At 40.2% G+C, this 15157-nt stretch overlaps 1 protein-coding gene across 3 annotated transcripts in view; it reads left to right on the forward strand.

Moving 5' to 3' along the window:
* Positions 1–5303, forward strand: part of PAX3 (paired box 3) — a 98160-nt gene extending 92857 nt beyond the window's left edge. For 2 of the 3 annotated variants that reach the window (XM_012446372.2, XM_012446373.2), the window contains exons 8-9: positions 3004–3250; positions 3745–5303. In XM_012446372.2, the coding sequence (XP_012301795.1) occupies positions 3004–3250; positions 3745–3779 (282 nt within the window). In that variant the 3' untranslated portion in view covers positions 3780–5303. The remainder of the gene's footprint in view (positions 1–3003; positions 3251–3744) is intronic. The other variant, XM_012446376.3, reaches the window with a different exon arrangement.
* The last annotated feature ends 9854 nt before the right edge of the window (positions 5304–15157 follow it).

A 15157-nucleotide genomic window follows, 5' to 3' on the forward strand; every position in this document is an offset into this window, starting at 1 on the left:
GACAGGGTATCTTCTCCATCCTTCAATAGATACACTTCAAGGTCTTAAAGTTAAATCCTGTCCTAAAGTATTTTCTAATGCAGCAACTGCCAAAAGTTGCTTCATGAGCGACATCATAAGCCGATTTTTGCTTATAGGAAGAACTTGTTTCTTCTCTTTTTAGGATCTTCATAGGCCTCCCCCCCATCCTCCATAAACAAAGTTATTGTTGCCTTCGAAGTTATGCAAACAAAAATGTATGGCAGGGGATTTTTTTCAAAGTTTATCACAAAAATGTACATATAGCTCATGGGAAAGTGTGCATGTTTTGAATAAAATTGTGCTCTGAGCTCATCAAGTATAACTGTACATAGAGCATTCCATTTCTCCCTTAAAGTGACATACCATTAACTGGATTTCAAGTAAGTATCTTCATGAAGGACACTCTCAATTTAAAGTTTGTTTTCCTTTTATTTAGTGTCACTGGATATCTTTCCTCTCTGAACTGATATAGTTACAAAATTACTTTTTCTAAGTTTCTGGATTTTGATTAACACAACTTGTTCATGGTAAAAATTTGCCTTGTGTGATTATTCCCTTCCATTAAAAAATCACATTTTTAAATGTTTTTATGTTCATGTCATCTTCACCCATCAGGCTCACATACAAAAACATAATCCTGATTTGAAGGGAGTGTGGTTGGCACCAAACAACCTCTAACTTAAAGACTCTTTTCTTCTAATAGAGATGTCTAATTTGGGCTGAAATTACATAATTAATAAATTAGTGTATCAGTTGAAGTTCATGAATTGTCCAAGTATACACTGTAAAATCGTCTATATAAGCTCAAAGAAAGGCAAAAAGAATCCACATAGATGGAAAACACATTCAGGAACTAATTTAAATGCAACTTAGTTAGGTTCAAGTTTTTAAAACAGTGAAATGAAGAAATTAACTTGCTATAAACCATGCTGGGTAGAGCCCTAAAAGAACACACATTCTAGTGATTTTCCATCTTCCTGAAATTGTCAGTCCTATTGATGCTTTATTTTGTGACTTTTCACTTTCTCCAAATCCCCAACAAAACAAAACTAGGCTCTGCCACAAATGATGATTTTTTAAAAAAGAATATGACTAATTTTTAGAAATTGTTAAGAAGGTGTTTCACCACTTATCTCAAGAAAATGTAGATTCCTAGGATGTCTTTCAAAATGTGAGCACTGCTGTGTTGCTTTGCTCACACGGGTCCACCTTCCCATGTGTGTGCACAGACAATAACTCAAATTAAAGAGCGACAACTAAGTGAAAAACAGGATTTCTGGGGAAGGAAGGGAGATCAGTTCAAACGATCTGTTAAAATGGAGGAAGAGCAGATAATTGATAATCCACAGAAAGTGGATCTCTTTTTCTCTCTCTGTCTTTTGGGACTAACTGAAGATGGATCAATTTAGAGCTTTAGTTCAAGAAGATTTTGTATAATCATAAGGATTATGCAAACCTTTCCCAAAGGTAATTATGGGATCCCTGTTTTTGGAATCTGAGTTGGGATGCTTTCTGAGAAGCAAAACTAGACCCCCCTTTACCCCCTACCGCCTAACCTGCCTCTCAGATTCCTGCCTTGCTGGAACTCCTAGATCCAGGGTTCGATTGCCTGAATTAAAAGAGTTACTTTGCAGTTAGCACGAGGGCTTATAGTCAGGGTTTCGTTGTTATGTCTGCCCTCTTCTCTTTCTCTTATTTGTACACTTTAATCTCCATAGGCTTCAAACTTTCTAAAATAAAACAGGATTGTTATGGAAATGTGTAATTGTTGGACCCTGTGTTTAAATACTTTGCAAGTAGGTGTGTCTAGAGGGGGGGTTTCACCTGGCATTAGATTTCTTTTGCAATTGCTTTGAACCCTGCCACAGAAGGGTATGCAGTTTAGAAAGATCAATTCCTCTCTCGTGTGGCAGTTTTCCAGCTGCAAAATTAATTATCCACTTACTTTCGCCACGAGGTGCTGTAAGGGTCAGGGATCTTGAGTTTGTGAAACACTTCACCATGCTGATCTGCAAGTTGTTCTGTCACAGGATTTTTTTTTTTCCCAAGTTGTCTTACTCTCCAGGTATTTACAAAACTGAACTTTTAAAGAACATGTTTGCATTTCAGACTTGTTTTTCCTTTTAACACTTCATATATATATATATATTTAAATGGTGGTTTAAAGAAGAAATAAAATAATAGGTAATGGAGACTTTTACTTAGAGAATCATTTACAGATCATTTAATATGTACATTTAACCAGCATTTAATATGTGTCAAGCACTCACTGCTTTAGGTTCTGAGATCTAAAGATGAGTAGGTTCCTTCTCTCAAAGCTCTCACCAAAGCAAGTGATTTAACTAATGAATATACAGTGGGAGGGCTGAGCAAATTACCAGGGGCCATCAGGGAGGGAGTAAATATTTCTAATTAACAAAGGATGGCCAAGATGAGGAAAGGGGTTTTCTTGAGAGGTAACATTATTAAAAAAAAGGTACAGAACTCTCAAAGTACTGAAAAATAACTTGATTTGGATTCATTTATCTTTTTAAAAATATGTGCAAGTGACTGTTTAAAAATCACATGTGAAACTTCCAGATATAATATATGACTAGACATTTTTCTATATGAACAGATAGAATTTCTCCCTCTTTTCATCCCTTTTTCCCTCTTCTTTGAAATTCCAGTCAAGATTTTATCACTGGGGACATGGTGTAATCTCTCTCTCGTTCTCTCTCTCTCCTTCCTTCTTTCCTTTTTCCTCATCTTCTCCCTTCTTCTCCCTCCCTCTTTCCTTCTTCTGAAACTACAGTCAGATGTTATCATCAGGCATGATGTAATACCTCTGCTGCTTTGAATTGGGGTCACAGTCTCCTGGACAGCTCTTTAACAGATTTCCAAAGAAATAAAAATTGGACTGTCACGTTATTCTTTCAGCTGTAGGCTGCAATCTGGTTCTCTCTGCATTTTAACTTCTTCCCAATCTGGCTGTTTTTTTAGGTAATGGGACTCCTGACCAACCACGGTGGGGTACCTCATCAGCCCCAGACTGATTACGCGCTGTCCCCTCTCACCGGGGGCCTGGAACCTACCACCACCGTGTCGGCCAGTTGCAGTCAGAGACTAGACCATATGAAGAGCTTGGACAGCCTGCCAACATCTCAGTCCTACTGTCCACCCACCTATAGCACCACAGGCTACAGTATGGACCCTGTCACGGGCTACCAATATGGGCAGTATGGACAAAGTAAGCCTTGGACTTTTTAGGGGGCAGTTACTCCTGGAAGGGAGAGAAACTCAACTCTTGCTTAAGAAAGGTGAATTAGAGGCATGGTTAAGCCTCACATGCCGGTATCAATTTTTTTTTTGCAAAGCCAGCTGACTGTTCCAGCAAGGGCTTCCTTGTATAATTATTTTCTTAACTGATGTCAACAACATCTTGTGGTTATTAATTGTTGAGACGTGAAACCTGATTGCCACTAGGTAAAACACAAGGGTTGGCCAAAATGAAATAATCCCTGACATTAGAAACACATGTTCTTAATGAGGTCAACTCCAGGATCATATGGGGGATAATCCCAGGGACACAGAGTTGTGTCAAACTTGTCTCAGGAATAAAAATATTAGTCTCAAGCCTTTGATACCACGGTATTAAATATGACATTGTCAGCCTGTAGCTGATCTTGCCCGACTGTGAATTGTCCCAGCATGATCTAAAAAGCTGCGTGTGTTTCCTTACAGGTGCCTTTCATTATCTCAAGCCAGATATCGCATAAGTGAACTGTCCACTTGGAGGTAAAACTGGCCCTGTTTCTGGTCTTCGCAGCCTAGACATGAAGAATCTGCTCAGAAAACAAAAAAATTACCCTTTTGTTGGGGGGAGTCCCAATAAGAGACAAAGGAGAGTGATCGATTTTCTTTCTCCAGTAGTTGGTTTCAAATTCTTTTGAACATGTTGGCCAAAGGCAGTGGAGAAGAGGAAGACCTGGAGCAATAAAAGACAAATGCAACTTTTAAGGCAATGGTTTCACATGCTTACATATCAAAATATCCCAGTTCTTTAGTGCTGATCATCAAGGAGCTAGGACATTCCATTTGCTTGTGTTCGAGCATGCATGTGTGCGTGTGCATGTGCGTGTGTGTGTGTGTGTACTGAGATTTCCCGGGACTGGTTTGGGCAAGCAGACTGTTCTAAAATATAATAGGAGAATACTCTAAAGTACAACATGTTGATGTTCAATGTTGACACTTCTACAATTTTAAAACTGCTCACTTCATGAAGCAAGAACAGAGGAATCCTTGACTCTTACACACTGGAAATTGATATAAAAATAAATGCCACCATTTTTAGGAAGCTAGGCTAGCTGTAAAGGACCTCCTAAATAAATTATTTGTTATTGTATCCTCATTTTAATCTAGTTGTCAGTAAATGTCCCGGACACATCTTGCTAACAGGATATGGGCCACCAGGAGGAAAAGCTTGTTTCCTTTTCTGGTGTGGGGAGAGGCGTCTGACATTTTTCCAGTACATATTTATTTGGTAGCCCGCCTGGGTTGGAGGAAGGGCATGGTGGAGAGAAAGTGACATGCATTCACATATCTGCTTATCAGTGTGCAATACTGTGTACCTCATGGATGCTTTGGCAACGGCCAAGGCGATAAAAACAAAATCAGAAGTATATTTTTGCAGGTGCTTTTATTTTCACAGCCCATAATTCATAGTGATAGAGTGCAGTGATGTTTGCCATTTACCAGACAACCAACACCCGGCTTTCTCCTTTTGATTAGAGACCAGATCAGATAATTATGCTTTTAAACTGATTACGTTTACATTCTTCTGTTTTCTATGAAAGGCAGGGCAAGAACAGAAATGTTCACCTGGCTCTCATGTATTTTTAAATTATACAATGATATCCAATATTAAAAGATTATAGGAACTGAGGTTTACATATGTTTGTGTGGTGACATTTTAGAATGTCAATAAATTTGTTTTTTGAAATGTTGAGGGAACAAGAAGGTGGAAGGCAGTGTTATTTATTTCTTTCTATTCTTGGAACCATGAATGAGGTAGGCACAGATACATTCCTTTCAGAGTTAAGAACTATGACGTAGTGAGTTAGTGAGACTAGACGTAGTACCGAGTTTAGTTCATGCATTCATCTTAGGGGTGATGGAATAAGAGAAGTACTATCCTTGTGTTGCAGCCTCAACCAACAACAATGTGTTGTAAAAATGTCTTTCATGTAAAAAGCCCAGTAAATATTTACTATTTATAATGAATAAACAGTTATGAAAACTTGCCCAATACTGCTTTTTTGGGGGAACTGGTGAATGTAGTATAAATGAAAACTTGGCAATGGGGAGCTCAATGTACATGCACTTCACGCCGATGGAGCCTTTCTATGAGAATATACTGTAGACAAAAAAGGTTACACAACCCACAGCTGTATTCGCTTGAAGAAGCTTGGTTGAACACACTTGAGGATTGAAGTTTATGTTTTTATCAGTGTAGCATCTAGAAAACCTCTTCAGTTTAGCTTCTTTCATCTCTCTTTGGTTCTCTGAGAGTTACCCAATCCCTTTACTGTCTCTTAGAGATATGTTTTCCCTGGAGTACCAGACTCCATCTTCGTCTCTAAGTCGTCTATCTCCACTGAAATTTTTGTTTAAAACTCTCATATTTTATTTATTTTATTTTAGCAGCCTACTTTATTCATCATGAAAAATATTATTGTCTACTTCATTCATTCTTCCTTTCTTCCTTTTCCTTCCCTCCCTCTCCTGATCCCTTCTCTCTCTCCCTTCTTCTTGAAAGTAAATAATGAGAGTCCAAATGTGCCAGACATGGTGATTGGGACTTCCATTATAGTGGTACTTATAGCCTAGTGGAGAAGGCAGAGGAGTGAATGCATAGTTTCAATGAAGTGTGAGGACTGTTATTTTAGAAGGAATAATCATAAACCCTTTGAAGCTCTTACTTGTATTAACTTATTTATTACTTTCCACATCTCACATGCAGCAAGTGATGTCATTAGCATTTCTCTTGCATGGGTGAGAAAACTGAGGCTCAGTGAACTTACATGAATCACTCAGTGGCAGAGCTAGGATTTGAACCTAGTACAATCTCAGCACCTGAGGTGTTTAAACTCATGCTCTTCTGCTTCCTTGAGACTGGTGTGAGAGAACTTTGCAGTCAGGAAGATCTAAAAGGGTGCTGTCCAATTCAGAAGCCACTAGCCATGTATCCCTATTTAAATTTAAAGCAAAAGTACATGAAATAACAAAATTAGTTCTTAAGTTGCGCTAGCCACATTTCAGGTGTGCGATTGCCACATAGGGCCAGAAGCTGGCATACTGGGCATCACTCCTGTGGAACATCCCACATCACAGGAAAGTTCCACTGGTCAACTGACCAAACTCATGTGAGTTCATAGTTTAACAATATCAAAAACTTGAAGTGCAGTAGGTAACATTTTTCCAAAGTTGTAAAATGCTTTAGTTTTTTTTTTTTTTTTAGCTCACACACTTATCCTTCTGATCAAATACATTGCTCTTCTTCTGACAATTATTCCAAAATTAATGTAAGAGGAAAGGAAGGTAATCTTTACAGCACACTCACTTTAGTTGTCTTGTTTAATTCTTGTGAGGTCCCATAAGGTGGGCATTATTAGCTCCAATTTATACATGAATGGACTGAGGCCAAAGTTGTTAAGCAATTGGGCCAACATCACATACAGCCAGAAATAGCAGAAGAAGGCTCTGACTTTTATGCAACCACGTGGCAGAACCTGTTTGTTATATTTGCCTCTCCAAATGCTGCTTGCAATACCCACTTAATTATATCAATCTATCCTCATGTCAAACCCAAGTTGCAAACAGGCATTTAAAAAAATCATTCACTCCCAATACATGAGATAAATGCTGCCGGGATTCAGATTACACAGAGAAACTGATTTTACATGATCAGTTTTCCTTTCTGTCGATTGATCTCAGGATTTTCCATGAATGGTTCATATCTTTTTTTTGACATACTTCTTTGTGTCCTTTTCTTATTTCTGCGTGTCTTTGAAATCTATTGCTCTGCTATTACTTCTCATGTTGAAAGTCCTGGTAGATCTTATTTTTTTCTCCAGACTCTTAAAATGTCTAATCAATCTCTGGGGAAATGCAACCTGATTTCTTTCAATCAGCGTTCCTGCTCTCATTTGCTGGGACAAGTAGCTGTAAGAACTTTGAACCTTTGACATTCAACAGAACTTGAACCTGATTGTATGTGGGGGGTTCCCCCTTGTCCGTGTAGTTATTTGATTTCATCTGAAAAATCAAAAGTAAAAACTGAAAATTAAAACTCAAATCATTAAATTGTGGATGTACCATTGTCAGCTGCTGAGCCATTCCTTCGCGGCAATTTTCCTAGGAATAGATATCATACATTTCACATCTGTGACGGAAACAAGTGTATTGTTTTATGCCTTTAATTTAGCCCAGTCTGGAAATGTATTTTCATGCACACTTGGATGTTTGGGAAACATCCTAGGTTTGAAGTGATCACCATTAGTGCTGGCATATAAAACCAGAGTAAAACACAAGATCACTGGCTCATGGATGTAAATTTAGGAAGTCTTAAGTAGAGAAGGAGATGGATTAATTAATGCCTTTTATTGGAATACAGCATGGAAGAATCTATCTGCAAACTACACAATTAAGAGTTAAAATCAGTACACAGGACCAGAACAGAAGTATCTGTAAGAAGGAAATTTATTCACCTGACCTCAAACATTCCGAGTGAATGAGTCTTGGTGGTAAGTCATTCATGAATAAGGAAAGCTGCTGTCAAACATGGTGGAGCACAGTGAGTGACGAGTGGCGGTATCTGTGCAACAAGTTCCACGTGGCCAGCCTCAGCCTCAGACAAGTGATCATGGAGCTGGAAGTCAGTGGTAGAGGATGCATGAGAGAAAAGGAAGAAAACAGAGCTGGGTACAGGGATTCTCACCAGATGCCAGTGATAGGAGCTAGTTCTCCCTTGTGCATAGACCCCACTTCAGAATTGCTGACCATGGCATTCTAAGTGCCTAGCACCATGTCTGACCCATTACAGGTACTCAGTACATGTTTGTTGAATAAATAAATAAATAAATGGATGAAGAATGATTTTCTTATGTTGTCCCTATCTGATCTTCTGAGCAGGGAGACATTTGCATGACCAAAGATGCACAGATTGCCTTGAGGTTAGATTGGTGCGAAGTCTTAGGGAAGGAGTGAGAGGCAGGGAGCCTAACAAGTCACTCAAAAGCCCTATTTCTGATGATTTTGACTGTAGCAGAGGATACAAAGTAGTGATTTGTGGGATTCACCACTGGGAGGATTAGATCAGAAAAGGGAAATAGCTAGATGGTTTATTGCTTAGAAAAGTGGCTATTAGCCCTAGCTGTATAGTAGTCTGCAGAGAGAGAGAGAAAGAGAGAAAGAGAGAGAGAGAGAGGCAGAGAGAGAGAGAGAGGCAGAGAGAGGCAGAGAGAGAAAAAGAGAGACCGTTCAGACCATGGAATTCAGAATCCATGAAGACAAATGCCAGGTAAGTTGACAGAGCAGGAGCTCGGGGAGAAAGAAGGCGGCTCTGGCTGCATTGCAACCTTGCCACATCAGACCAGGCAAGTTTTCTGGGGCTTGAAGCAGTGGTCAGGGCTGTTCACCACAGCACACCTGAGATAGGAAATATGGACACAGCTTAGCCTTATCTCTCAACAAACCTGACTACTCCCTCTCAAGCCAGACGGTGAGATATAGAAAGGCAGGAGTTTCAGCCATGGTGCATGAGGAAGAGGGGTGGAACTAGTAGGATGAGTCATGCCAAGTTGGTTAGTGTTGTGTTCTGATCCCATCATTTTCCCATCTGGAGGCCTACAAAGCCCCATCATGCACAAATGAGGAGTGCTTCAGCTCTTCCCCAAGAGGTGTGGCGACATCTTGTCCCCCAGGCTCATGTGATCCTGTGGCATTTGGGAGAGTGTAAACCATGAAGCTGAAAACCTAATCGCCTTTCCATTCTCCTTGTCTGGCATCCTCCACTCCATGCCACTGAGCATATATAGAGCTCCCAAGTCTCAAAAATAAGCCCCACAAATCCTGAAGTTTTTCACTACTTGTATGGTTGAGGGAGATGGACAGTGATTTTTATTTCCTAATTCATGGCTTAATGCATTGGATACTAACCAAGCTCCTACTGTGTAAGTAGGAGCAGTGGGACTCTAATGGTGAGCAAAACACAGTCCCTGTGGTTGAAAGACCCCAGGGCAGAGGAATGAGCTGGGTAACTCAAGAAAGAGTTGGAACACAAATAACATGTAAGCAAAAAATTAGTATAAGAACCAAAGAGAGGATATGATTCTGCCTGACGCTGGAGCGCTTTTCAGAGAAAGTAGCCCTGGGGCTGAATCTCTAAGGATAAGTTGAAATTTATTGGGTGGATGTAGCAGCAAAGGGCAAGCCAGTTCATTTTTTTTTTTTTTATTGCATTTTAGGTTTTGGGGTACGTGTGAAGAATATGCAAGATTGTTGCATAGGTGCATACGTAGCAGTGTGATTTGCTGCCTTCCTCCCCTTCACCTCTATGTGGCATTTCTCCCCATGCTATCTCTCCCCAACTCCCCACCCCATGCTGTCCCTCCCCTATTTCCCCCCAACAGACCCCAGTGTATAGTGCTCCCCTCCCTGTGTCCATGTGTTCTCATTGATCAACACCCGCCTATGAGTGAGAACATGTGGTGTTTGATTTTGTGTTCTTGTGTCAGTTTGCTGAGAATGATGTTTTCCAGGTTCATCCATGTCCCTACAAAGGATGTGAACTCATCATTTTTGATGGTTGCATAATATTCCATGGTGTATATGTGCCACATTTTCCCTGTCCAGTCTATCATCAATGGGCATTTGGGTTGGTTCCAGGTCTTTGCTATTGTAAACAGTGCTGCAATGAACATTCGTGTGCATGTGTCCTTATAGTAGAACGATTTATAATCCTTTGGATATATACCCAGTAATGGGATTGCTGGGTCAAATGGAATTTCTATTTCTAGGTCCTTGAGGAATCTCCACACTGTCTTCCACAATGGTTGAACTAATTTACACTCCCACCAACAGTGTAAAAGTGTTCCTATTTCTCCACATCCTCTCCAGCATCTGTTGTCTCCTGATTTTTTAATGCCAGTCCATTTTTACATGATGCCAACTGTTAGGTTACCAGATAAAAGGAGTCAGGAGATCAGACAAGGGCTAGGACCCTTGATTCTCTAGTCAGAAGGGTCCGCAGGCAGAGCCTTCTGGGAATCCCTAGTTGATAGGGTTCAGAAGGTCTGAGATAAGGCACAGTGGGGCAATTCTTTCTTTCCTAAAAACAGATTGAGAGACTCTGTCTCAAGGGTGAGTTAAACTCATAGGATTCTAACACTTTGGGAGGCCGAGGTGGCAGATCACTTGAGGTCAGGAATTCAAGACCAGCTTGGCCAACATGGTAAAACCTTGTTTCTACTAAAAAAATGTGAAAATTAGCTGGATGTGGTGGTGGGCACTGTAATCTCAACTCCTCGGGAGGCTGAGGCACAAGAATTGCTTGAACCCAGGAGGCACAGTTTGCAGGGAGCCGAGATCGCGCCACTGCACTCCAGCCTGGGTGACAGAGTGAGAGTCCATTTCAGGGGAAAAACAAACAACAACCTCATGGTGAAGGAACATATGTCTGCTATCATTATCCTCTTCCTAAGCTGAGCCCCCAAAGTTTGGTAGCGGGGTAATGCTCACTCTTAGTGGCCCAGCTGCATTTTTATAGGTGGACATCTTTTTATTGGGGGTGGGGAATCTGCTCTGTGCCTGTACCTGGCATTTGCCTAGGAAGCTGCAGTGCTCCTCAATACTTCTACAGATTGTGCCAGGCTTACTGGGATGATTCGTTCTTACCAATTATCCAGTTGTGTGCAACCGGTGCTTTGCCAAGGACAGGCCCCGAGATCTCTTTGCTCAACTTTGATGGATCAAAATGGGAAAAACTGCCTTTTTTCTCTTGTATTTTGAGCTCCAAGTTTACATTCTTTGCTTCAAGCTTTACCCTTTTTCTTTTGCAAGCACACTAGTGGTCTCTCGCTTATATCAAGGAAAAGCAAATATCTGGCTCTGAGATGGAGGTACACATAGATGTGGAAGCACATAAAGATGATGAGAAGCTCAGCAGCTTTGTACAAGGATGCCAAAGCCTCAATTTGTAGGTAGAGTTCTATGTTTGCAGATTATATTTAGTTGCAGGAAACCAACTACTTCTTTTTGGCTTTTTAGAGTAGAGGTCTGCTCAACGGATGGAAACTGCTCCCAGAAACACAAGGGCAGGCTGAGGGCCCCGGTTGAAGCATGTGGGTCTGGGAGAGCTGCTGTCCTCTCAGGCAATTGTGACTGAGTCAGGCTCCCAACAGAAAACAGCCACCACACTTGAACCGGAAATTTAGAGAAGGATCTTTAATGAAGAGACGATTTACAAATGTGAAGTAGTGGAGGAAAATCACAAAGGATGATGTAGAAACCTGAGGATAGTTGGACAGCTATGGAGTTGGCGGGGAGGTGACCTTACTGAAACCTGGAAGTAAAGAGCCGTGTAGAGCAGGTGGTTCTGACAGGGACCTCTGAGGAAGGGATGCAGACATCCAGAGGAAACCTCAAAGGGAGGGATCCAGGGGACAAGTGTCCTGGTCTAATTTTCTTCTCCTCTCCCAAGTCCTGCTGGGGCTCCCATGGACTGAACCTAGTTAGAACCAGAGGGCCCAGGAACCAAGCATGTGGTCCATACACCAATCCCCTGCAGAGACAGCCAGGTAGGGAGGGCAGAGCAGGATCTGGGAGAGTCTGCACCTTATGCCTAGGCTTGAGTTTTCTGTTTTGCAGTCTGCTATGGTCTGAATGTTTTTGTCCCCTCCCCACCTCGCCCCCAAATTTATATGTTGAAATCTTAATCCCCAGGGTAATGTCATTATAAGGTGGGGGTCTTTGGAAGATAATTAGGATTAGATGAGGTCGAGAGGGTGAAGCCCTCATGAATGGGATTAATGTCCTTATCAATATGAGTCCTAAGAGCTTCCTCTTCTCTGCCATCTGAGAACACAGTGAGAAGGTGGCATCTATGAAACAGGAAGCAGGCTCTCATTAGACACTAAATCTGCCAGCGCCTTGATCTGAGACTTCCCAGCCTCCAGAACTGTGATAAATAAACGTCTGTGGTTCATAAGCCACCCAGTTTATGGTAGTCTGTTTTATCAGCCTGAACGAACTATAACACAGTCCTTTTCAGTTATCCCCAACCCTTTAAAAAGCCTTAGACAGCCTTAACCATCATCCCAAGGAATTCAGGGAAGGATCCACGCCCAAGCTGGGGAGAGGTGATGCAATGCATGCAGACACTGCTGGAGGAAGGCTGATCTCCAGAGGGCAAGCAGCATCGTGTGCAGTGGCCATTCAAAGTCAGCTGGTTGACCGAGATGACAGAGTGAGATTTAGGCAAGACATAATCTTTTCTCAGGAATTCCCAGAAGTGTTTGGAGGAGAGGAATCTGATCAAAGGCTGTACTTCTTGTCAGTAAGTACATCAAAAGGATATCAAAAGGAAAGTGAGAATGGTCAATTTTAGTCACCATACCAGGAGATCTGGAACACCAGACTTACCCATAGGAACAGTTTCATAACTGTTTTAGATTTGTCTATTTCCTCCATAGTTTAAGTTTTTGAAAGATAAGGACAGTGTTTTGGTCATTCTTGCATTTCCAACTTTATTTTGTTCACTGTCAACCTGTCTGACATGTTTATTGAATGGAATTAAATTGTTGTTTATCATTTATACTTGATTATTATGCAGCACATGGATAGTTCTTTATCCCTTAAACATAATAGATTTGCTTGTTTTCAGTTGCAATTGATTTAAATACTAAAATTTGTAATTGGGTGTTTTAGTCTTTATGGTTTTCTGACAATGTAAAAGGGATGGTCCATTACAATTGGGAAAAAAATACAGAAGGCATTTAGGACTTTATGTAATTCACTGCATTTACTCTACATCCTGGGTGTTTGGGAGATAGAAAGACAAATAAATCATGATTCCTACATTCGAGAAGCTCTAATCTATGGATGAGTTTAAAATATAGTTTGTATGATTATTTGATAAAAGCTAAAGTTTAGTTAACTTTTATACTAGAAATGAAGAACTTGCCAAGAAAATTATGATGTAAATATGATTATACTGACAGTAATAAGAGTACTTAATAAAGTCAAGTCTTCAAGATCACAAGAAGAACTACTTATGAATGAACAAAATTATATGACAGTTATAATTCAGAGAGCATGTATTTTTTTTAAAGGACTTAACAGATATTTGTACTTGGCAACATTTCTTTAGTTGACAGCTGAAGTTACTATATATATTTGAAAGTAGTAACATTTCTTTTCTTAAAAAAGTTTTATTAATTCAATTTTATTCCAATTAAAAGAATAAAGACAGTCCAATTTTAGAGAAAGCTTAACAGCATGTTAGTCTAGTCTACCAATGTGAGATACATTTTCAATTTTGTATATTCTCTTCCAGCCTTTAGCCAAGTATACCTGAGTATACTAAGTATGTCTTTTCATGTTCATTCAAGTACAGTAAATTAAAACAAAAACAAAAACACATTAAACCAGGTTTTTTTTGAGATGGAGTCTCGCTCTGCAGTGGCATGATCTCAGCTGACTTCAACCTCTACCTCCCAGGTTCAAGTATTCACCTGTGTCAGCCTCCCAGGTAGCTGTGACTACAGGTGTCTATCACCACACTTGGCTAATTTTTGTATTTTTAGTAGAGATGGGGTTTTACCATGTTGGCCAAGCTGGTCTCAAACTCCTGACCTCAAGTGATCCACTGGCCTTGGCCTCCCAAAGTGCTGGGATTACAGGCATGAGCCACTGCGCCCGGCCACAAAAAACTTTTAGAAAAGAAAAACTATTACTAATGTCAATTACTACATAATTCTCTGATTTCTCCATGTGTCTACTGTAATTTTTTAAAATTCTAGTTACCGTTATGATTTAGTCAAAAGTACAGGGCTTTTATATTTCCTCTTTTTGTTCAGACTTATTCTCTGCTTATAGTGTACAATAAAGGGAATATTAATGAAAACTTAATTTTTAATATCTGGGTTTTTTTTTTTTTTTTGCAAAATCCAGGTATCTTTTTTGGGAGTTTGTTTTATTTTGTTTTAGCTTCTTTTCTCCCTATTTTCCTTTTTCTTTTGTTTTTGCTCTCAAATTTAATATTAAAAAGAAAAAGTTAACTTGAACATTGATAGTAAGAAAATAGCTCCGTATCTGTTTCTGTATTTGTAGACTTTTTATTTAATTGTAAATATCAAAAAGTTAAAGGAGTAGTATTATGAGTATTATGTGTCTGTGATGGTCTGTATAACACCTTAGAATTTCAAGAAATTTTCACGTACATTACATTGCTCTTCCCAATATCTTAATTAGGAAGGCAGCTCATGAATATGATTCTCAGTTTACAGCAAGAATGCTAAGCAGCAGAAAAGTCAAATGATTGTCTAGTATTTCCCACTCAGCTAGTAATGGTAGAATCAGGAAAGCAATTCAGGCTTCCTACTTTTCAGTTTAGTAATCTCTCCACAACACTATGCTTCTGGTAAACTATGCCATCAGTGGATTCTTAAATACTTGCTTACTATTACTGTCTGCTAGACCTCTAGACCCCTGCTCACATTATTTAAGCTTGTAAGGGAAACTGGCTTTCTAAGTTTTATAAGGCACTATTGCTTACTCCTTTAATATAATACAAATATAATACCGAGCCAGTTTTTAAGATTGCCAGCCAGATGCATCGACTCACGCCTGTACTCTCAGCAGTTTGGAAGGCCGAGGTGGGTGGATGGCTAGGTCAGGAGATGGAGACCATCCTGGCCAACATGGTGAAACCCTGTCTCAACTGAAAATACAAAAATTTGCTGGGCTTGGAGGCACGTGCCTGTAGTCCCAGCTATTTGGGTGGCTGAGGCGGGGGAATTGCTTGAACCAGGGAGTTGGAGGTTGCAGTGAGCCAAGATTGTGCCACTGCACTCCAGCCTGTAGACAGAGTGAGATC

The sequence above is a fragment of the Aotus nancymaae genome, unplaced genomic scaffold (genome assembly GCF_030222135.1).
Source record: "Aotus nancymaae isolate 86718 unplaced genomic scaffold, 86718_ANA_hifiasm-v0.15.2.pri h1tg000008l, whole genome shotgun sequence".
Lineage (NCBI taxonomy): Eukaryota > Metazoa > Chordata > Mammalia > Primates > Aotidae > Aotus > Aotus nancymaae.